The following is a 25,213-nucleotide window of genomic DNA, read 5'->3' as shown; positions in this document are numbered from 1 at the left end:
CAGCTAGTGGAGTTAAGCGACTGAAGTTCTACAACTATATACAATTTAACGTTAGGACATACCACACTTGCGTTTTAAAATACGTTGATAGACAACCATGGAGACACAGCAGTCATTAATCAAAAATGATTGCTAAATCCATTCCTGCGTTTAAATAAGCATTAAACCAGATGCCCTTCACTCTGCACAGGTACAATTAAAAGAGCTGGCAGGCATTAGGGGCACTGGGGGTCCCCTATACCAGAAGCCAGCAGCCACTGCTGATCTTACTTCTTACAGGAGATACTTTGAAAGTTTCTCTCCTCCACTTCGCCTATTTCTTGCTTACCTCATCACTCACTTTTATTACTACTCTTCCAAGCACAGTACAAGTTCACAGGAGCGTGGCAAATACAGAGTCAAGGCTTGATAGCTTTAGGCAAGAAAAATCAGCTTGGGGGCTGGGGAAGAGGAGGCGGCACAGCGAGCGGGAGCAGCGCGGGAGGCAGGACCCCAGCCCAGGGAAGGAGCCCTGTCCCACGCCAAGGCAGGGGATGGCAGTGCTGGGGATGGACCAGCCCAGTCAGAGAATGGTCTGGGTTGGAAGGGACCTTAAAGATCACCCAGTTCCGTCCCCCTGCCCTGGGCAGGAACACCTCCCACTAGACCAGGCTGCTCAAAGCCCCGTCCAACCTGGCCTTGAACACCTCCAGGGATGGGGCAGCCACAGCTTCTCTGGGCAACCTGAGTCACGGTAGGAGAAGCAGCAACAGCAGAAGGGGAGGTGAGGATGAGGTTAGATGGGGCCCTGAACAGGAAAGGGAAGGAATACAGGGGGTTTTGCATCTATAAAGGGAGGTTGTGAAGATGGAAAGACACTGGATGGCGCACAAAGCAGCGAGGGAACCCCCCGCCACGCACCCGATGCCTTGGTCCACCTGCACCCCATGGGCAGAGGAAAGGGAGGGTATCTGTGGGACTGGAAACCTGGTTTTGCGAGCCTGCCCTGGCACCGCAAGACAGCGAGCACTCACAGGGGACTTCAGGAATGACTTCGCAAGGGCCCAGTAACATCACAAACAACCAAGTTTGCCATGGGCCTTGAATGCCACCTCAGAGGCCACGGCTGTCCACAGCCTCCCATACCAAAGCCCTCCTCCCAAACCACACCAGGCAGCAGCAGTGCTTGCAAAACTGCTCGGCAGAAGATGCTTCGAGAGCGTAAGCAACACTGACAGCCTCCAGTGGGCTTCCACAGTGCTCTCCTCATGTCACACACAAACTAACACTCCAATGCAAACCTGAGCTACATCTTCACCCGTCACTTGGCTCTGTGGGACGTGGCACAGAGAGCAGAATGGCCTTTGCCGTTTCAGCTTGCAGGGAGGTTTATCATCCAGAAGCAGCAACGCTGTGGGTGAAATTCTGAAGCATCCGAGCCCCCACTACCCCAAAACAATGTTAGGAGGTTATTCTGGCCCAGGACCACAGGGGACAGACCTGTCCCTTAAGTACTAAACAACCGTGAGAATAGGAGTGAGCAGATCAAGTGTCCAGCAAAGGCCCCACGCCGTTCCACAAGGAACCCCTCCTCACTCCTTCTATGTCCTGAGCCCCCTGGGATGTTTGGGGCAGTCAGGAACACAGCACTAGACCCAAAGTTATTAAACTCTCACTCTCTCCACGACTTTAAGAAAATAATTCTCATTAATTTATTTGAATGTTGAGCCAGAAACAGGTGTCATGAGAGGGTGGATCATCAAGAGAAGGCAACTGTTTAAGGGACAGCACAGAGCATCTCCATATGGGGCACCAGCCCCTTCCTCTGCAGCCCAGCACTGAGCCCACAGCCCATCGCATCCTCTGCTGCTGCCAGAGCGTGCTACCTGTGCCCCACCAGGCACCGGTCCCATCAGCTGCCAAAGGGAGTCAATAATCCTATAAATGGAGGAGTACTGAGTACAGACTGGACATTGGCCATCAGGGAGGCCACAGTGGGGGTTTGCTTCAGGTTTGTTTTTGTAAAGTATTTACTGTACCTAATTCAAGACTGTGGGATCAAGTTCGCAAGCATGAAGATTTCCTATTTTTATTTGTGTCGGTTCAGTGAAGGGCACCCACATATAGGCTTCATGCTGTAAAATACTAAGTTTCTCAGTAAAACCCTAAAATAATTCCTTACTATTTCTGGCATAGTGTTCATAATCAAAGCTATATTGCAAAATTACCTGCTTTTTATACAAGTACAGGGAACAGGCTCACCTAGGGCAAACCACACCATTAGTGTCAGAGCTGGCTCCTGCTACTCAGCTAAGAGCTTGTGCCGCTCTCCACAAAGTCAAGAATACTTTGACACTAACTGCAAATGGATTTGGCCACGAGTGATGATAAATCTAAAAAGTCCCAGTAGAAGTTCTGGTCAAACGCAGGATTTTCAGGAAATGAGATATTTATTGGAAGGAGAAAAAAAATTATTTCTGGCTAAGATCAAATTTACTGCGTTTCTTCCTGTGCTGTGTTTTGAGGGAGTGAAGAGTGGTTGGGAACAAAAGCTCTTCCCTACCTGAGTTAAAACGAAGCTAAAGTTTCCTGAGAAGTCCAAGGATAGGAGGAAACATCCACTGCTGGCAAGTAACTCTGGAAAGTGACCTGTAGAAGTCAATTTACCAGAAAGAAGCTGGTCATTCTATAACAGCAAGTTTATAAGCAAGCAAAACATTCAGCCCATGTCAAATACCAGGGGTCACCAAAGCACTTTCCTTGGTGCCCAAGGACAGCCCACTGCAGCTATAATCAGCCAATCCTCCCGAGTCCCGTCATTTAAATGAGAAAAAATTTATGGTTGTTTATGTAGGCTTCGTGCCAAGCCTGTTTCTCTGATAAGCTTCTCTGGTGCATTTGTGTCTCACATCCGATTTAGAGTCCTCTGAATACTGGAGACAGCATTCCATGGATACTTAAAATAAATTAAAAACACAACGTTGGGCTTGGACAGAGGAATGGGAACGTTATTCACGTGGCCCAGGCACTAAGGGCTCTGGGGAGTGGTGCTGGGAAAGTAGTCTTCTTAAAATCTTACATTGGTCTGTGTATTTAATGACATATAATCCTCAAAATGGTCCTCCATAAACTGTAAATATGCATTATTTGAGCATGTAATTATTTTCAGTAGCATGCTGCAGCAGCTGTATGGTTTGGCTGCCAGACACTGCAAGTGTTTCCTCCAGCAAATGCATCTATTTGTGATATAACATTTATTTAATAATTTACAGAACTCTCACTTCTCCAGTACTTTGACCTCAGGTTCTCCAAATAATTTCAAAATATTAATGAAATCAGCACAGTATCACACATGTGAGGTTGGTGAGAAGAATTCCCTCACAGAATGGTTCGGGTTGGAAGGGGCCTTAAAGATCATCTAGTTCCAACCTCCCTGCCCTAGGCAGGGACACCTCCCACTAGACCAGGCTGCTCAATGCCCCATCCAGCCTCTCCTTGAACACCTCCAGGCATGGGGCATTGACAACTTCCCTGGACAACCTGTTCCAGTGCCTCACCACCGGTACCATAAAGAATTTCTTCCTGATATCCAATCTAAATCTACCATTACCCATTACCCCGCCATTACCCCGCGTCCTATCATTACACTCCCTGATAAAGAGTCCCTCCCCATCCTTCCTGTAGGCCCCCTTTAGGTACTGAAAGGCCGCTATAAGGTCTCCTTGGAGCCTTCTCTTCTCCGGGCTGAACAACCCCAACTCTCTCAGCCTGTCCTCATAGCATAGGTGCTCCAGCCTTTTGATCATCTTCGTGGCCCTTCGCTGGATCCATTTCAACAGGTCCATGTCCTTCTTGTCTTGAGGACTCCACATGGGCAAAGCCAGGCAGGCAAAGCGATCTGCCCAAGGTGACAAGGAAGCCCGTAGCAAGGGGAGTAAAACCCCATCCTCCGACTCACATGGCTGGATTTACCCCTTCATGACCAACAACCTATCAATCCTCTCAACTTAGAATTTTTTCTCTGTTGTTTGCTGAGATCCTCTGCCAGAAGCAAGCCTGAAAGACAGAATGCCAGAGTCTGATGCCACTGTTTATTTTATGAATGCAAAGACACACTTTACCAAAAAAAGATCTTTTGTTTTGTACACAGCAAGATTCTTATGGGAAACAGCTTTTCTAGACCCACAAGAAGTCAAAGCATCCTTAAGGTGAAGAATGGCAGTGGAAACCTTTTATCTGTAAAACTAATAAGACAAAAACCCAGGCTGCTTTCTGGTGTGAAACATCAATGAGTTCTCAGGCCATACAGACATCTCTCCCTTGAAACAAGCAGTAAACAGGAATTATTAAGGATGAGTCAGTAACCTAACCTGGATAGGAGGCATGGATGAGATGCAAAGCAAGAGAGTCCTTTTGTTAGACAGCACATGAGGATGAAGGCAACAGAAGGAGGAAAACCAGATTTCCACTTCACACCGTGTCCTCTGCTAAGAGCTCCTTTCCTGGTTCGGCAGGACTTGCAGTGAGGGGTGGTGGGTGGCCAGAGGGGAGAGGAGAGGTCCTGCCGCTGCGCTGCAGTGTCACCAGGGGAAAGGACAGCAAGATGTCCAGGACTGGAGACAGCAGGAAAACAGGTAACAGGAATAAGAACAGAAAACTATTCCCATGTAGAAGTACATGGGAAGTTTGGAAAAGGAGCTTTGCTGGTGAGGAAGGTCACACTGAAGTTTCCACGGCTGCAAAGCAATATAATCTTGCCTCCTTAGTGAGGGGATGATGAGCTGCCAGCAGGCTGGAGCCTTTAGACCCTGGGAACTCAGGGGTCCAGAAAAAGCCTATGATATGCGTAACAAGTCAAAACGGGAAAGGACGAGGGTACAGCAAGGTTTTAAACAACACTAAGGGCAAGGAGGAAAGCTCACTATTTTCTGGAGAAAAAGGTACTGACATGCAGTAAAGATCTTTACTAAGAAATCCAATGTGCTCATTTGAAATGAGTAACAAAAGATGCCCCCGCAGAAATAACAATAAAGTCTGAATTCTTCAGTAACAGAGCAGGCACAAGCCAAAGCAAACACAGGAAGAAAAAAAGGAAGGAGAAAAAGTCAAGGGAGATGGAAAGCTGGCCTTCCCTTCTCCACGGAAGGTGCATCAGAGACAAAAAGTTCAATCCCTCCATCACACCAGGAAAAGAATCAGGTAATGGTGGCCCACTGACCACTTTGGGTCAGTCCAGAGCAGTAACGGTGAGATCCACATATCCAAGGGGTAGGACAAAGGAAAGACAGAAATTCAGTCAAATGATAGGAGAGTATCCAGGTGACACATGTCTAGAGGGGAGGCTAAACACATGAGCATGGACACGTTCATGTACATGGACAGGTTTGTGTGTGAGGACCAAATTTACTGAGATAGGCACTGGAAAAGAAATGATCAGTTGGTTGTGGGAGGAATAACTGACTTACTGAGTGCTGAAGCGATGAAGGACAAAACTGATTAACTGGCACGTGTGGAGGTAGACTTGACTTACTGTTGAAGAAGTGATGATTATCTATATTAAATTAGAAATCATTTCCAAGAGCTATGGCATTCGCTGGTCTAGTTTTCAGATGAGTAAAGGATCAAGGACATCACTAAAGCACTGACTGGGCACTTTGCAAAATATATAGGGACAACAAATAGCAGAAACTTAGGTCATTAAAATTACAAGAAGCCACCTCTGTGCATTTCCTGTTATTCATTTTCTTCTTCACTTTTTTCCTTCCACCTGTTTTTCCCATTGTTTTTTAGGTAATACTTAAAAATTACAGAACCTGGAAATAGGAAACAGAAACATCTGTTGATAATGTCAATGACTTGCCTGGGCTCTGTTCTGGATTATCTACATTTCTTCCCCTTTGAGAGATGAACTCAACAGCAGCCCAAGGGAATCTATTTCTCTTGGAGAAACTGAGATGTGTTCCAAGAAAACATTTTTGTTTCTTGTCTTCTTGGGGAAGACAAGAAAGAGGAGAAAAAAAGAGCAGAAGGGAAAGACGAAAAAAATGCACAAGAGATGTGGGTTTCAAACTAGAACAATCGAGACCTGTAGATAATAGATGCTGATAAGGAAACAGGGGAATTTTTGCAAATCTTGTTACACTAAACAATAGGTGGCATTCCAAACACACGAAACTATTCAAGGAAGTGATTAGGTTCTCTGTGGTTTTTACAGAGAAATAAAAACCAGAGGCAGTAACCCTGTTAATTAGAGTATATTTTTTGTACTTTATGTGTTTTCCAACCCCCGAAAGGATCACAGGTGCTGTCAGTGATTGGTTCCACATTATGAATACAAAAATATTGTGGGAGGAATACATCTATGGTCAGTCAATCAACATAGAGAAAAGTTTCCATCATTAGTTGCCAGGCAACCCCCACCAATTAAAATAACCATCAAAAGCCATGCATTTCATGCTGGAATAATTAATAGCAGAATGCAATTACTACCTTTCAAAGAAATAAGAAGACAGAGACAAACCACCAGCCAACTATTCATTGCAGGCCCTCTGATAATCAGAAATAGGGAATGGAAGTGTTTTCCATTTCTCTGTCAGCCAGTTACCTACCAACACCACCCTTCCCTGGGGGTCAGCCTCCAGAAATACCAGCACTAGCTGATAAAGCAGCCCTCAGGGAAGAGTGATACTCTGTATTGAGACCTGCCCCCCCAACCAAAAAAGAACTTTAAGCATACGCATCTTCAAGCATCTGAGGTGTCCCCATGGCAGTAATGCTCAGGACTGGGCCAGTCAGATGAGCCACCCTTAAAAAACTCTCCTAGAGTTGAACTAACTTCATTTAAAGTAGTCACAGAATTTAAAACCTTTCATGATGTAACATCTAGTAGTATCGTCTGTAGAAGGGACACAGTCAATGCACTGGTCTGAAGTCAAGCACACCAATAAGTGCCCTGCTGTACTAGAACTAGCTGGGACAACAATGCAGAGAAACTACTAAATACCTCCTAAAATATAAAAAACAACTAAATACTTTCTAAATAAAGGAGAGTTTCCTGTGTTAGCCCCATCTCAAACATTTCTGATTATCCTTTTCCCATCCCATCCTTTTTTGTTTTTCTAAAGCCTGGAATATTATCAAACTAACCACGGATCAAGATAAAGGAAACATTTTTCTACCAATCGGTACCCGAAGGTACTTGGGCTGTTACATGGGCTGGTATCCAAGTTTGACTTTTAATTACCAGAAGACAAGATTACATTCCTTTGCTGAGACTCATTGATGGTTCACAGTCTTGCGCAAGGTGAACCCGAAGGTCTGAAGCCAGCTGTCATCTCTACCACCCGACTCCTCTTTTTAAAGCCAGCAACTCCCTTTCCATGAGTTCTGCATTAACGGGTTTGTCTGGGACTGCCGTTGCAGACATACCTGAAATAGCTTTTAACTATCTGTCTTGATAGGTGTTAAAACGGAAAGCGTGGGGCTAAGCACAGGCCGTAACTATCCCAAAGACGCAGAATGACTAGGGCAAAATTCTGCATTTCTGCAGCAACGCTGGAAGTTCTCTCAACTGCACGTCTGCACAAACCACAGTTTCAGCAGCACATGCCACAAGTCCCTCGGTCCTTGTTCCCAACCAAACTCACACCTCTCCAAAGCGCTCAGCTTTTCCCGTGACTCACACTCAAAGTAACTGCCCCACGCGCAGTGTGTCCAGACCTACTGCCAGCTCCAGTTGTGGCTTGGAAACCACCAAACATTCAGGTGGCCACAAATTCAATGAGAGCGCAGGGTCTGAGTCAGGGGTGAGTAACCATCGCAGTTATGTGAGTTGAGGGCGTCCAGCTCTCACGCTCCAGCCCACGGGGGTCGGGGAGGAATGTTCCCACACGCACAGCACTGAATCACCCACCGGCTCGGCATCCCCCCAGCACCAGGTATTAGCCAACAGCTCTGGCAGGATTACAGACCAAAAATACCAAAATTCCAGTCTGCTCCAGTCCGACCGTATGTGGTTAGAAAATGGCAGGGAAAAGTGTGCAAGGACATTAGCGACCCAGCAGACTTTCACTGCACAGAGATGTACCCCCGGCAGCAAGACTCAGTAGCTCCTCTCCCTTAAGTGCTCTTGCTGTGCTTCCTTGGTGCTTAGAAGAGCTGCGTGAGGCCATGGCAGGCAGATGAACAGATACCGAACCCACAACTAAGTCACCTAAAAGTCAGCCTGAGGCACCAACGAGTTAAAAACCACTGACACGCACACACATACTTGTACCACTGCAATCACCAACTCTGACTCTAGTAAACACACAGCACAGAGCTCACAGATCTGACACTGAGTTTTGGTTTATTCTGCGTGAAAATCACATTCACAGAGAATTTAATTTAAGGCTACTGGCAGTGTGCAATTTGGATGCAGTGACTCATGCCAAACTTATAAATATGCTGTGGGGACAGAACAAATATGAATTGAAAATGAAGCTTCCACTGGGAATTTGGGTATTTTAAAAACTCACCAACTGTTGATAAATATACACTGAAGGGACACAGCTCCCTTAAGATGTCCTGTGCCTTACCGCCACCAAGAGCAAACAAAGGTTCAACCCAGGGCAGCAAATACGTAAAAGACCATTTCCAGTGTCACAAAAAACTTCTCCCAACAAGCCAGGACATGAGCAACCTCCTATTAATAGACTCCCACATACAGTAGCACTGAGTGGCCTCAGTCTGGAGGGAGATGTTCTCTCCAAGACAAGCGTAAAGGCAGGTTGTGTCCACAACCATGAACCAACTCCCCTTTCACATCAGTGGGAGAGTATGGGCTAATTCGGGGTAACAATACCGACTGCTACGGTTGTCCCACTTGCACCTTTTGAACTGGCCGTGCTGCCAGCCCTCACTGTGATCCTGCTCTTAGAGGCTTGTAGCAATGACCTTGTGAAGTCTGGACAAAGGCTGGTGGCAGCAGCAGTGCAAGTAATGAACTGCACCGCGATACCTTTACGAGCTGTCCCTTGAAATGAAACTGCTGTATGAAATCCCCTGCAAATGCTCCAGACTGATCAATAGCTACCAGGTAAGAAATGAGCCGCATGCCTTTGGGATTATACTGTTTGCTTTAGGCTTCTGATTGATCTTGCGGTGATTTCCTGTGCCTTAAAACCAGTGGCAAAAGTGCAAATTAAAGACGAATGGCATGCTCAAACATTTGCCTTCACGTAAGAGAGCAGAACGTGTCCCTGGGTTTTATGGTGAAATATGTCTAAGCTTTGAGAGTATAGAGACTCCAAACCCTCAGCTCTGCAAAGCTCATTCCCTGACCATCCCCTGCACCCGCAGAGCAACACATAACAAAGCAATACTCCTTGCTGTAAAGATTTATCTTGCCGCAGCTTCTACAATCATTGCCACTGGATTAACATTTTCAGCCTGAAAAGGATGCTGTGGATGGCATTATGATCTGTGAATGGGAGGCAACTGGCAAGTTATCTTCTGTAATGACTATCAAATAGAGCCCATCAATTCCTGTAACTGATCACCTGCACTCAGAGCACACAAGCGATCTGGCGTTATTGCAATTATTCTTCAAGAAATCCTGTCATGCTCTGAAACACTACCAAGAGGGATTAGATGATGAGCTTTTCAGGCAGACATTTTTCAGCTCTTGTCTTCCGTAAGCAAAATCTGCAACTGAACTCCTGCCAAAACGAAAATTTTACACTTAACAGAAGGGACAGTGTATGTTGTTGCCCAAACTCATCTCTGTTATTTAAGATTCAGCAAAGCATGCTTACATATGAGTAATATAACTTATTTAAGCACACGTCCAAGTGTTTTGCTGAATCAAGGCCTAAAAGAGGTTCCACTGGTGTTAGGGCTGAGAGAGGATTTGAATCTACATTTAAAAACCATCCTAACAAGCTTCAGTTGTTTTCTCTAAGAGATTGCGGATAAAGATCTACATTGAACTATTCGATCCCAAGGAAACCAGATCGCTTTGGCTTTTACATTACTCAAAGAGAATTATCCAGCCTCTGAAAAAAGCTGTCTGAGGAGCATGGCTTTTTGCAGAAGGCAACAGGGGTTTACACAGAGATGTAACAAAAATTAACCGACAGAGCAAAGTTCTGAGACGCTGGACTTGCTCAGTTACAGGAGCAAGGCTCGACTATCCAAAGCCCACTGAGCACATTAAAGAGGGAGAAATGCAGCATTCTGTTTTAAAACATAAAATGTGCCTGTTAGGTAGGTCATTTACTTTTCCTTTCCATTCTGCTTCCGACCTCAGCTCACTGGCAGGATTTCCTTTTTCCTGTACAACTCTGAATCAACAGATTATTGAGTTTTATCCCAAATTTGCCAGAACCTAGGAAGACAAAGAAGAGATTTTAATGAAGAGATTTACCATTTCAGCATTTTACCAAAACATCTAAAGGAGACAGAAGTCTCCTGTTTATTTACTATATCTCTGAAATAATTCCTCATCCTTCTGCGTTCATGTTCTCAAGAGCTCTCCACCATCACTGCAGAAGAGCCCTGAGAATCCATCCTTGCATCCGCACACTTCTGCACTGGTAAGGCTGGAGGTGCCTACATCTGTAAGTGTATTTTAAGTTTTCCTCTTAACTACAAGCACCACAAAGCTCCCAGCAATGGTGTGATATATGACGGTGGGAGCCGAACAAGACAGCAATGGGACAAGCTCTGTCTGCTCCCTGGAAGGCACAGGGTGGCCCATTCCACCACACGCTGCCCTTTTCAACCAGGGCACCCTGACAGATGGCACTCGGCCCTGAAACCAAAGTCAAACTCGGAGAAGTGCCCAAGAAAGGGCTCTGACTCGGGCAGACTCTCCTACGGAGGGTCTCTTCCCACTTCTCTGCACAACTGCACTTGTCTCTGCAGAGCTGGAAACACTCACTGCCGAGTGCTGAAACGAGGCCCTTGGAGGCTCCATCACTCATTATCACATTTCAGCCCGAGGGGTCTCCAAACCACGACTTTTCCCAAGGGTTTGAAATACTTATTTATTTTTTATTTTCTAATTGTAGCTGGTTAAATATTGGGCCCTTATCTAAATCAGATGTCTGCAGGTACTGAATTTTTCTTCTTCAGTTACTGCCTTCTACTTCTAGACACATTATATTAAAAGTAAGACTGATAACTGCTGGAGGAGAGTTTGGATCTTCCTTGTTATTTGGGGAAAAAAGAGGCAAATAAGAAAGCCAAGCTTGCACTCTTAATCTCGGATTTCCAAGTACACATAGGAAGCAGTGCACAGGAACTGTTTTAGGCAAAGGGTACAAAGGTACTTCTCCACTGTCCTGTCAAAGGCTCAGAAGGAGCGTCTGTCCGTGTGCTGTGACCTCAAGGTCACTAACGATCACCCAGTTACCTATGTATTGAATCTAAAAGCTTGGCTCAACTTAAAACACTTTCCAAAGGGACATTTGGTCTTAATTTGAAAACAAAGAAGAACAGAGAATCTGCCACTTCTCTCACTATTTTGTTCCAGCAGTTAATCATCCTCATTGTATAAAAACTGTCTTTGATTTCCTATTTGAATTGTGTAATTTCAGCCTCCAGAAAAGATCTCTCTTGTGTTTGTCTCTAATATGTGTGAGACCACTTTCTAATGCTGTTTTCTGGTAAAAGTATTTACGAGCTCCAGCCATGTGTCCCTCCCATCGTTCCTGATACTCATAATACACAGGGCTCTCATGATTAGCTTTTCTCCAAGCTTTGATCATCTATGTAATTCCTTTTGGACCCTCTCCAGTTTTCCCTCATCTCTTTAAAGGTGGGCATCAAAACTAGAGCGCAGAATTCTCACCTGGGTCCCACCAATGCCACACCGAAGGCAAAATGAACTCCCTGTTCATAAACTACAGTACTGGGAGAAGCGTGTGTTTGATTGCTTGTACAAGATGTCCTGTAAAGCCTCTTTATCAGCACACTCCAGGATGCAATTCCCACAGACAGGACCTGCATTCCTTGTTCACAAAGTCTGAATCTACTGGCACTGCCCTGAATCACTCTGGTTTTTCCAAGGACTGCATAGCCCCAAATAAAGTGGGAAACCAAAGAGTTAATGCAACACCCCCTTTCCAGCTATGCTCATTTTGATAGGATTTGGGAGCTAAGGTGAGAGGAAAAGCTCTGCTTTTGACTCATGGTTGCATGTAGCTGAACCTGAGCTTTGACCAAGGTTTTTACCTGCACTCAAGCAGTACTGCCAAATTAGCAATATAAAAAAAGTCCCCACACATTCCCCTTCCGATGGGATTGTATCAGCGGTTGCAGACAGAAGAAAATCCAAGCCCTTCTTTGCTTGTGAAACTTCCTGGCAGACAATAGCTGGGCCCTCCAGCCCACCAGTGAGAAGCTCAGAGGACAACCTGGAGCACCGTTTCCTCGTGCGTGTGCGTGACTCACGGAAAGCTGTATGAATCACGAAATTCCACCGGCACTGCGAGGTGGGGCAAAACTACGCTCCGAATGGACACGTCTCAAGTTGCCCTACAGTAGGCGTACACTGGCCGCACGCACCTTGTCAGGACAGTCAGAAAAGCTTGTTGTGCTTTTGAATAATTAACTTGAGTTTGCATTTTGCCATTAAAATACATTCCCCGGCCCTTATACATTCTTCTGAGGAACAGAGTGACCTGTGTACAGACCCCTGTAGTAACAAACACACATCCTGACTACTCAAAAAAACACACATCTACCCCAGAGAGGAAGCTGGAATTCACCCATGCAATTAGGTTAGGTTAATGCTGGCGATGAGTGCACAGATATTATCCGATATCGTATTTTGTAATCCTCTGCTAAGCAGGACGCTGTTCACTTTGGGAGCCAACAAAATAGCTACTCGCTCACTGTCAGACCTGAGCAAAGTCGAGAGCAATCCCTGAAGCTTTGAGATGAGCTTATTCTAGAACCTGGTAATGGTCCAGAGTCATTTATAAAGGTCACTAAATTCTACATACAGGCTGTAGGTTTCTTTAAACCAATATTTATCTGTGCAAATCTCAGGAGGAAAGACAACACTTCCCTTTCACAAGTGAACTTTACAATGGCCTTTTCATTACCAATTTCTTTGGTTCTATGCCAATATCTTTTACTCTTTTTCTAATCCTTAATTAATCCTTTTTATAAACAATTTACGCTCAGCATATTCTGCTCAGAGTAAATCTTTTGCTGTGTATATGTATCACAACAAGACCTTCAACATCCAGGCAAATATTTTCATATATTAGGAACATAAATAAATGTGCAGGTATATCAAGAAAAATTACCTGACTCCTGAAAACTGAGCTCTGGTACTTCCCTTGAACCCAGTGGTTGCGAGCTCTCAGCAGTTACAGACAAGACAGTGAGAAAGTTTTCAACTTAAGTTCACAAAGCTTGACTTTAAGGCAAACACTTCCGAAAGTGCTGCCCTGAATTTTCCAAGTCACATTTCCCTGGCAAAGCCATGACTTCCCCAAATCACATACACAATGCATCACTTTCAGACGCTTTCAGATTAAAAGAGAAACTGAAAAATGTCCTGAGAATGGCAAGGAGGAGACAGTGATTTACCTGCAAGTTTTCCTCTACAAAAATAAAATACTATAATAGCTTAAGGTGTTTCAACATGCAGTTTCTATTTGTTCTTACCACATTCAAACCTAAGAGAACAATTTTTGAGCAGTATGTATACACAGAGATGACAAATGCTTGACTAGAGTTGTATTTGCAAATAGAAAGCGAGGGGGAAGTGCGGGTTTAGCTGCCCAAATTTTACTGTTTTTCTGTAAAAATGATAAATGCATGTTACAGTTTCATAAACACAAGTGATCTAAAGTACGTAGTGCTCATAACGGCCAGGTTGAAGCCATTCTGTAAACGCAGCCCTTAAAACAACCACATACTGCTTTTCTGGGCTGTTGCTTAAGAAAATACCATTGAATGCTTACAGATGGCAAATAAAAAACAACTTTTGAAGCTGGAGTCTTGCATGGGAATTTTGCCTGAGGAAGCAGGCAAGATGAGGTCTCACTTTGTACGCTGGTTGCCAAAGGAATATATATTACAAAAGGAAGCCACTTAATAAGGCTACGATAGATCTGACTTACCACAAGAGCAGCATGTGAAGCAGTTGGTATGGTAGAGGTTACCCATTGCTTGGCAAGCCTGGCTCGCTCCATACACACCTTTTCCACATTTTATACAAATACCTACAAAGCAGAAAGAGAATGAAAGTTAGAATCCTGTACAGCTCCTAAAAACAGCTCCAGGCCATTGATTCACACCACTCACAATACCCCCCCATCAGGCTCGAAATCAATGAGCTACTCACCCTGAATAGATTCAAGTACCCAAGACTGCAACAGGCAGCTTGAGTGAAACAAATGCATGGAAACTAACCCAAAATAAAAGCGGGGGAAGCTTCTGGTGGTGTTTCAATGCACGGAGATGGAGGCTGGCTAAAGACAGAAATCCAAAGGAGGCAAGTGCAATGAGAGAGCACAGAAAATCTGCAAACTCCATGGAAATAACTCTGTTTGCCCAAGAAATAATCTAGTGAGACCTTCACAACTAGGTGCTCCACCACATTACATCCAATAATCACTAATAAAACAACAATTCAGTCCAAAACCAAAAGACTTCTCTTGGCCCCTCTCCAGTGACGCAACATCAACAGCATTGGTCCGTGGTGGAAGCTAAGCAGTACCAGGAAAATCGGTCTGTCAGTCACATTTAATAATTGTTTAACTTTCCATAAACACTACTATTTAACCCCATAAACTTAATCTGGCACTTTACAAAACAGAAGAGCCTATGCATATATTTCTATCTACGCATAACCTCTCTATACTCAAACCAGGGCAGGGAGATAATTCCAGAATCACTTTGCTTCTGTGTCCCCATGGGAAGGAAACAAAATGCTGGAGAATCCATGTCCTTCTGTCACAGGACATGGATGTTTTTCTGAGATGTCCATTGGTCTTTATTTGATTGTACATCTCAAGTCAAGGCTGTGTGATTCTGAAAACACTACAATAGAAAATAAAATTTGATATTTTTGCCCCCTACAACTCTATAATGAAGCTGCCGTGCTCCATGTACTGTTTGAAGCCCTATTTCTACAAATGCATGCACAAGGCTCAGCATTAATCATCAGCATCAACAAAACTGCTAATATACTTAAGAGTCTAGGAACTTGAGAACTACAAAACTGGGCTTTAATCATCCAGAATTCTCCCCTGCTGTGCTGTGAACATTTTATACACACAAACACACAGAAAATACAAATGCAAGCTGCTGGGGGGGGAATCAGCATATTATGAACTGGTAGAAACTTTAGCAGCAGAAAGAATGAAGTGAAGCTAACAAAGCGCTTGGTGTCTTGGTTCAGTATCCATAAGTTCTGCTTTTATTCGCTCCCAGTACAGGAACCGTCTGAAGCCACCAAGCCTTGGGGACAGCAGCGCCGCCTGTCCCTGGCAGTAGCTGTATGGGGAGGAGAGCTGTACCCAGTAATACAGTGGAGACATCACCTGGGCTCACAACGAGGACCAGTCATAGACAACATGATGCCCAGGAATACCTCTGCCCCCTGCAAGCTATTCAAGACACGTTTTAAACCCCATTTCTAGAACCAAACTGTTTCAGTTGCGTGCAACACTAACATAACCACCCGCATGGGCTGTGCAGTGTCATCTGGTTAAATGGGATTCTGTCAAGTTAAAAGAAAATGCATTTGAAAAAAAAACAATCTTCCTATGCTACTAATACTCAAATACTGAAATGGAAAAACCTTTCATAAATCATGGGTTTCTTGGCGTTTATACCTGTAACTCCCTCATTTCAAATCATGGAGGGAGATTAGCTTTTCATTCAGCTAGCTCAACATCCTGGCACAGCACTGCCATTTTGGACCATGAGCACATTTGCCAAATGAAACAATAATTTTAAAAAACAATAAATCTATTAATAATAGATGATTTTTTTTTAAATCATAATTTAATTAAATTCAGTGTTCCAGTGAAGCAGGAACTATTAATATTATCAGGCACCAATGTCCCAAGCTAAACCTGTAATACAAACCAGCTGCCAGCTGGGTCCATCAGTTCATTGCAAACAAAGTATTAAGAAATGCTGGTCCTTAGGCTAGCTCAGCTCTGGTATAAAAAATGGGAATTTCAGAATATTTGTTGCCTTATCCAAGGCTGTTAACGTCTATTTATTTATTTGTAACCAAAGGTTATGAAAAAGGTCTGCTGTTTGCCATGAGTTAATGGTTACCTGCTGATGAAGGATGGTTATTGATTGCTGTGGACAGTGTGACTGGGAAGAGCATTCCACCAGCCAGCAGTGCAGGAATTGCTCCCAGCAGCACACAGCGCTCTGCCTCAGCACAGCCATGAGCTCTGCAGGGACCCCGGTCCCTGCCAGCCCTGGGGCAGTGGGTTGCACGCACAGCAGAGAACGGGGGGCTCACACCAGAAATGAGCAATCTGTTACTTCAGTGCCAGGCCTTGGTACGACATTTCAGTTCACCCTTGGCAACGGAGCCAGAAGAGAGCCCTTGCAGAGCTCCCCAGTTATCTGCAGCCTTTTGCCCATCTTTTCATGCCAACCATGCACCCGGGACTGGCAGCTATTGAGAGTCTGGCTGCCTGTGAAATTACGCTGAGATCTACTTTCTCCCATTTACACTTAATATTACTCAAAGAGGAGCAGAAATCCGGAGTCTGCAATTCTCTAGCATTTCTGTCTATGAACTCTCATGCACACATCTACTACAGCCATGAACCGCTTTGATAAATGACGTTATTGCCTCATTTCTTTGCCATTGCTCCACTGAACCATCAGAAGCAAAAGAAGGATTTATTGTGGATGTTAAACTTACATTGGCCTCTCCAGCAGGTGATTTGTTATAAGCAGCTGTCAGTTTGTTAACTCGTTTTCTCTAAGAAACTAGTCATTAACTCCAGGAATGAATGACCACAGAGATGATTAGCGCACTAAAAAAGCACGTGTATAATTCCAGAAGTGTATTTTGGAAAATATATATGCAGCTGTGCTGTGAGTGTAGTGTGAGCTCATAACTGCCTAGGAAAAGCACTGATTACATGGCTGCTCAGGTCTGCTCTTCCACCAGTCCCAGCCCAGGCTGTACACTGCAAGCTTCTGAAAGCCTGACATAAGAGCTACATCACTTTTTTTTTTCTCCCCCAGATTTAATTCCAAAGCTTGTTACACTGTCTATGAAGAATGTTCTGTTACAGAGCAAGCATGTCTCATTTCTGACTCTTCACTTGACACAACTTCAGATGAACTGCTTCAGCCTTTATGCAATTCCTCGCCCCTCCCCACACCTCTATTCTACCCAGCCAACTGTGCCTCCAGTTCTTCAACACTTCAATGGTTGCATCTCCACTCAGGTCATCAGTTCTCCTAACAGATCTCTCTGGTGTCTCTCTTTAGCTAGAAAATATGTTGTAACATGTTGCGTGTTCCTTCGCTGCAGTGAAGAGAGGCTTGCATCCTCACCCAGTGTTTAACCAAACACCAGAGTACAGACTGAACAAACACACTCTGTGGACCACAGCAAAACACCACCAACAAAAACGACACTAGAAAGAGAAGGAGCTCCCAGAAGAGTCCCTGCTGGAGTCAGGTGCCAGACATTGCCAGTGCTCCCCACTCCTCTAACGAGCCTAGTTCCCTGAGCTTGAACATATCGATCAGAAGAACACCTCTGGACACAACCAGGCAAGCCTCCAGCACCATACGGCAACACTGCCATCACAAGCACGATGCTCTCTGGGCAACTCATACATTAGCAAAATGCTAATATCACACCACAAGAAAACAAGACAAGTATTTTCTGATGCAGTCAATTGTTTTGCTCTAGACTCAAGGGACCAAATTCAGTGCATTATAATAAGCAAAGGTATCAGCAACAACCTAGAAAAGATAGTAAAGCTATATAATTTTTGTTCAGCCTGCTATAATGTACTTGTAAGAGTAGCCTACACACTGGAAGTTAAGTTTGGGACCTGTACATCAAATCCTGGGATGCTCTTTTGACCATGCCAGGTCAAAAGGCTGGTACAGCCTTCACCAGGTACCCAGAACTGGGAAGAAGGCAGTAGGCACAGGTTAAATGGGAGTACATATAATAGCAAATACATAACCACCTTTTGGCCAAGGTTTGGCCGTAGACATGTGTGGAACTCAGCCTGTACCTAATGCCATCCTCATTTAACCTGAAGTCAAGGGTGTAGCAAAAGGGCAAGAAAAATGGTCCCATACAGGCTTTCAGCTTCAGTATGCAGCAGCTGTGTGAGTCAGAGGCAGAATCTGGCTATTGCACTTCTTGACAGCATGCCATGTCTCAGGGATGAGCTGCAGCTTTGCTGTCTTACAGCCACACCGTATCTCCAGGATAACTGCTACATGCTGCCTACAGTAGGAAACAACCAAGCCCTGTCGTCAAGAGTTATGGTAAAGCTAAAATTAACAACTAACACATGGCACAGATGACTCCCTGCCTGCCTCTGCGGCTCTCTTTGTGCTGCAGTGCTGGGAACAGAGCGGGTGAACATCGTGCAGGGCTACCGTGAAATCCCCTTTTCTTCTCTCGGACAGGAGAAGACCATCTCTACCTAAGTCCCCAAGAAGCTTTTCCACACCTGTGGCCTCGCCGAGGGGCAGGGAAATGCAAAGCTACAGTTGTGAAGTGGGAAGAGCAAAGGAGGAGGGAAGCCTTAACTCAGCTCAAGAAATGGAGCTGTGGAAGGGCCATGGAGGGGCTGCCTCAGCCGCCTGCAGGGCCACTGGGCACAGGCCACTGGCCACATGGGCTGCAGTGCCTGCGGCCAGCGATCTCATGCCCCGGCAGATTTTGCACAGGGTGTTGCTACTACCTTTTAAAAAAATATTCTGCTAAGAAGCTGGGTAAACAGTGAAGCATCAGAGCCGCCCCGAGGCCAGGCAGCCGTGCCACTGCTGCAGAACCTGCCCAAGCCGACGGCAGCTACTGTGCAGACGTCCTGGGCTGCAGCAGCTCGGATGCCGAGAGGTGACTTCAGGCAGGAAAAATGCTCCCTGCCTTCCAACAACCACAGGAGGAGGGATCTTCCGACACACACGTCATCTCCCAGGCAGAGGCAGACAGAAGAAACAAGGCACCTACACAGGACGCAGGGGCAGCGCCTCTTCCCAGCAGCCGGACAGGAGCGAAGGAGGCAGCCAGGAAACCCTCTCGGCTGTCGCCGCCATGGCAACCCGCGCTGGAGGGCTTGAATTTGTCACCTGGCAGATGTCTGGCTTGAATACCCAACATAAAATAAAATCTGGTATGTACAACTTACGCATAAATAAATGTAAAATCACCCTCAGTGGCCATGTAACAATTGCATGAAGACCTGACCTAAGTTGTCTTGTGATAGGAATGATGGAGAAACTGTCTGGGGAAGCTACCAGCCCTGCCCTCTCCCCTGGGGGAGCATCAGAAGACACCACAAGTTTAATTCAGGTTGAAAACGACAGACTAACAAAAGCAGGAAATACTCAGATAAACATTTTCAGATGCCCTCCCAAGGCACAGCCCATCCACGCTGGGCACCAGAACACCCCATGGCCGGGAGGGACTCGACCCCATCCAGCATCACCCCACGGCTGGGAGGGACCTGACCCCATCCAGCAACACAACTCTGGCTTGCAAGTACCCACACGCTCCCTGCAGCCACCGTGCTGGAAGCTGGAGCAGGTTAAACTGGGGGAAGATGGGCCACAACATCTAACACAAATCGCAGCTTAAAAGCAAGACAAGAAGCAGGCTGTGGACCAGGCAAGTTTTTGCTGTCATTGTTAAACCTTACTGAGATTACTCCAACTTTGCTTTCCTCCTCAAGGAAAGAAGGTAAAAACGCCACCAATAAATTACTTAGGCTCCATGAGATCTGTATCTGCTGACTTAAAAAGATCTCCATCACTTCAGCGCCTGCATCCTACAGGAGGCTTTACTCAATTAATGTACAGGCTTGGGGCAGGAGGGATGCCCATGTAGAACTTACTCAGAAAAATTGGAGTTCAAGATTAATTTACGTTTGGTTACAAACACAGTGAAGTTCTCACTCACTGGAAGTTTTGTAGAAGCAAGCTCTAGGCTCTAATTTCAGCTCCTGGAATAGCTTTCATTACCTCCACTCTGCCTGTTGCCTAACAGGGCTGTGGCTCACGTAGGACAAAGCTGCTGGGAGAGGTCACGGCCATGAAGGGAGGTGCTGAGACCAGTTCCAGGAGCAGCAGTGCTGATCAGGACACAGGAGCTGAGCTTTGCCTGCCTGAGGGATCACCACTACCAGGCTATTCCTACTTGCTTTGGAAAATACACGGGCTGTTCTCTTTAGTCAGAAACCTTCCAGAATTTCAGATGTAGGGTGAGGTGAGGGGTGAGAATTTGGCAACATAGAAGCCTGTAGAAACAACTCTCAAATACCATCCTCCCCAACTTCGTATTTTAGCAGCTCTGAGCCCAGGGCATGTCTGTGCTGGTGAATTAAACCACGGCAGCTCCAGGTCAGCACTGGGGAGTGGGAGATGTCACGGGAGCTGCTATCAGCTCCAGTTAGCAGCTGCTGGGACCTGGAAGGCTTGTGTTACTGATGAAGTAGATCCAGCGTGGCACAGCAAATACTTATTGCTTCATACAGCATGTGAAATTACTGCTCTGCACCATGAAATCCCCAACACTATCTGCTCACCCTGCCTCAGCCACAGCCTCCGCACAGCCTCCCTTTGTGTGGACGCCCGGATCCGCCACCCAGCCTCCTGATGGCACAGGGCAGAGCACAGGCCTATTGTTCCCTGCAGTGTTTTCCTTACACTGACACTTGGTTTACAAATATTCATTCATTTCTCTGCTTCTTGATTTAGTGCATGGCAGTTCCAGGATGATTTATACTTCTCACTTGGCATATATAGAAAGATCTTTTGCTACTGAGGCAATGAACTGGAAGACTGAGTGGTTCTCGTGGCTGCTCCATGGTCTGTGCCGCTTTGGGTTGCTTTGTCCGCGATTCAGAGCTCAGCTGACTGCTCAAGTTGACAACCACAGCACAAGGGGACTTGCAAATAACTTTAGCAACTGAATTACTGACCAAAAAAAGACAGAAGAAAATCCTACTTCTAGAAGTACCTTGTGATTACTGGCATTAGCAAAGCAAGGAGAGACGTACAGCTGGGGGGTAAAGGAGAGCACCACTGGGAATAGATGACTTCGGGGGAAAACCGTGTCTGTAAAGCCCCTTCCCTGTCCCGCTGCCCCTCCACCACTGAATGTCTGAACGTCTCGCTGTGCACAGGCATCCTCCTACAGCCCAAAGGTACAGGGCAACAGGCCTCTCAGCTCAAACCATGCTTCGTTTGCCTGGAACGTGAGTGTGATCACACATATAATTCAGCTTATTTGAGAAGTGTAAAATTTCTAGCACAGCGGTAGCAGCAGGGCCAGCAAAGACTCAAGCTTGGACAAGGGCTGGCAGAGGAAGACATACCACCACACCAGAGTCGGTCACCAGGCAAGACCAGAGACACACACACAGCTCCTGCAGGCCATCGTTTCAGTCCAGAAAGATCCAATACCAACATCCAAAGCTCCCCAGTACTCCTGGGCAAATTTCTTGTTGGGAAGCTGGTGCAGAGCACTAGGGGCATTGAATCCAGTGGTGCATTCACCCTGATGCAGGGAAAGGGCAGACCTTCACACTGCATACCCCAATGTATGGGGCAACAGAAGGAGTGACAGTTCGCAGATGGTGATAGAGGAGATTGCTCAAAAAAAAAAAAAATTCAAGTTGCAAATGCACTCACAAATAAGCATTTGTTTTTTTAATTAACATGTATATTGAAATTTCTACCAGTACTTTAATTTCCACAAGTTCATTTAGCCAGCTGCATCAACAGGAGATCATCTGAGCTCTGGGACAAGATGCTTGTCCACACCATTACTTTAGATTTACTCTGGCATAGCGCAGGTCAGAATGTGGATCTGCTAAGTTTTATTTAAGCTGTTTCCAGTGGCAGGTTTACAGACATCGAGACAGTTTTATTACAGTAAATAAACAATAAATGAAATATTTAAAGCTCATATTTTCATCACCTTTCCTTTGTGCTTACCAGTACCACACATTAATAGCAGTATATCTATCTACACATTGCAGATTTTCCAATATAAATGACAGTGATCACAGTACAGAACAAACCAGCAACTCTACTGTACCAGCTCCCTTTTCTAGTTTTGAATTTCTTGGTTGTCTTTAGCAAACCAGTTAGTTTCTCTGTCTTGGCTCTTTTCTATATGAAATGGGAGCCACTAACACCTGTGTGGTCTTCAGAGAACGAAAAAAAAACAACTTTCTGAGATGGCATGGAAAAGACAGAGTCAATTTAAATGCTTCAGCTTAGAAAAATCTCTGCAACCAGGTAACAAGTGACACAAAAGCACCAACAGTGCAGCCCAAATACCCTGAACTCCACAGCATGTCAGACCTGAAAACCTCAGCTGCACAGAGGTTTGAAAAGTTGGAGAGACTTTTCATTACATTCTCCTGACATTGCACATATGCGTCATCACCCTAATATATGGCAGAAAAAGGTCATATATTACAGCTGCCTTCCTTGACATATTTCAAATGGGTTCATGATTAAACAGGGAGACTAGTCTAAAAGTTTCCAGGTGCACTTTTCTATTTTCTTAGATAACGGTCTCTTTCCATAACGAGCACGATAGCCTGGAACAGGCATGGCATTACATAGCCACGTTTGGTTATAAAATTAAGCAGCTCCTTCCATGAGCAGTACCCAAGCCGCAAACCTCCAGAGCAGCCCCGGGTCTCCACCACCCGCCCCACAAAGATGCCACTGACACCAGCTCGCTAGTTCTCACCTGCCACATGGAGGTGCTTTATCATTTATGCTTTATCAAGAAGAAATTTTTCACTATGAGGGTGGTGAGCCCCTGGCCCAGGTTGCCCAGAGAAGCTGTGGCTACCCCATCCCTGGAGGTGTTCAAGGCCAGGTTGGATGGGGCTTTGAGCAACCTGGTCTAGTGGGAGGTGTCCCTGCCCAGGGCAGGGGTGTGGAACTGGATGATCTTTAAGGTCCCTTCCAACCCAAAGCATTCTGTTCTTTACCAGGAAAGATCATGGAGAGGATCATCTTGAGTGATCTCTCACGGCAAGTGCAGGGCAGCCAAGGCATCAGGGCCAGCCACCACGGGTTTAGGAAGGGGAGGTCCTGCTTAACCAACCTGATCTCTTTCTATGACCATGTGACCCCACCTTCTGGATGCGGGGAAGGCTGTGGACGCTGTCTATCTGAACTTTGGTAAGGCCTTTGACACCGTCCCCCACAGCATTCTCCTGGAGAAGCTGGCGAATCATGGCATCGACGAGTGTACTCTTCACTGGGTAAAAAACTGGCTGGATGGCTGTGCCCAGACAGTTGTGATTAATGGGGTGAAATCCTCTTGGTGGCCGGTCACCAGTGGCGTCCCTCAGGGATCAGTTCTAAGGCCAGTTTTGTTTAATATCTTTATCAGTGATCTGGATGAGGGGATTGAGTGCACCCTCAGTAAGTTTGCAGACGACACCAAACTAGGTGGGAGTGTTGATCTGCTTGAGGGTAGGAAGGCTCTACAGAGGGACCTGGACAGGCTGGATCTATGGGCCAAGGCCAACTGTATGAGGTTTAATAAGGCCAAGTGCCGGGTCCTGCATTTTGGTCACAACAACCCCAAGCAACACTACAGGCTTGGGGAAGAGTGGCTGGAAAGCTGCCCGGCAGAAAAGGACCTGGGGGTGCTGGTGGACGGCCAGCTTAACAGGAGCCAGCAGTGTGCCCAGGTGGCCAAGAAGGCCAACAGCATTCTGGCTTGTATCAGGAATAGCATGGCCAGCAGGAGCAGGGAAGTGATCGTGCCTCTGTACTCGGCACTGGTGAGGCCTCACCTCGAGTACTGTGTTCAGTTCTGGGCCCTGCTGTACAAGAGGGACATTGAAGTGCTGGAGCGTATCCAGAGAAGAGCTACCAGGCTGGTGAGGGGTCTGAAGACCAGGTCATATGAGCAGAGGCTGAGGGAGCTGGTCATGTTTAGCTTGGAGAGGAGGAGGCTGAGGGGAGACCTCCCTGCCCTCTACAACTACCTGAAAGGAGGGTGTAGAGAGGTGGGGGTTGGCCTCTTCTCCCAGGTGAATAATGACAGGACCAGAGGAAATGGTCTGAAGTTGTGGCAGGGGAGGTTTAGATTAGATATTAGGAAGAATTACTTTACTGAAAGAGTAGTCAGGCACTGGAACAGCCTGCCCAGGGAGGTGGTTGAGTCACCATCCCTGGAGGTGTTTAAGAAACGTCTAGATGTGGCACTTCAGGGCATGCTCTAGTGGCAGAGATTGTAGGTTGGTTGGTTGGACTCGATGATCTCAAAGGTCCTTTCCGACCATGAAGATTCTATAGTTCTATGATTGCCAGAAGTATAAACAGGTTTGCTTAAACAAGAGCATGCATATAGGTAGGTATTATAACAAGCTATTGAGAAAGACTGAACTATTCGCTTAAGGAAAGCTGGAAGTGACTTCAAAACCTGTGCCACCTAAACCCTTTGAACTACTATTTTTCCCAGTCACTGCAAGTCAAGTGACTCAAGGATACTTTGAGACCATGGGGAAGAGGGATATACCTTCCTGTAAGGACATCTGCAGGAACGACAACATCAGAAAGTCATTTGCCATAGGTGTCTCCCACCTTCAGCTCATGAAGGATTTTAGTTCTGAAATACCGATATCCTGGCAAGCCCTGCTTTCCCTGCCTCGGCTGCATGACAAGCCCCACCTCCCCCGAGCTGTAAGGCCCAGTCCTCACAGGACAATGCTCAGTGCCAATAGCCACGCTCCCCTCCTCTAGTAAGACAGGAAGGCTCTCAGACCATAAGAAAAGCCTGTCCTGATCTAGCAAACTGAAACCCTTGGAACAGCTGGTCAAATACAGCACTAATGACATGTAAACAGGATATTCTAATTTTGCCTCCTCCACCTCCAAGAAACAGCAACACTACATGCTATATACATAGGCTCTTTTCCTTCCTATGGATCCAGCTGGGGGCACAGGAGGAAGTAAAAGCCAGAAAATCAACATGCTGCCAACTTCCACAGCAATGGGCGGCTTCTCCAGACCT

The 25,213-nt window shown here is 45.9% G+C and overlaps 1 protein-coding gene across 3 annotated transcripts in view; it reads right to left on the bottom strand.

The window, feature by feature from the left end:
* Nucleotides 1–25,213, bottom strand: part of WTIP (WT1 interacting protein) — an 84,982-nt gene that overhangs the window by 38,909 nt on the left and 20,860 nt on the right. For 2 of the 3 annotated variants that reach the window (XR_012586499.1, XM_074582922.1), the window contains exon 2: nt 14,100–14,201. Coding sequence is in view for 1 of the 3 variants with exons in the window: in XM_074582922.1 (XP_074439023.1) it covers nt 14,100–14,201 (102 nt within the window). In the remaining 2 variants the exon portion in view is untranslated. Of the gene's footprint in view, nt 1–2,542; nt 2,629–14,099; nt 14,202–25,213 lie in introns of all 3 variants that reach the window. The other variant, XR_012586500.1, reaches the window with a different exon arrangement.

Source organism: Larus michahellis, chromosome 4 (genome assembly GCF_964199755.1).
Source record: "Larus michahellis chromosome 4, bLarMic1.1, whole genome shotgun sequence".
Lineage (NCBI taxonomy): Eukaryota > Metazoa > Chordata > Aves > Charadriiformes > Laridae > Larus > Larus michahellis.
The sequence above is the reverse complement of the archived record's forward strand: the minus strand, read 5'-3'. Positions and strand labels throughout refer to the sequence as shown.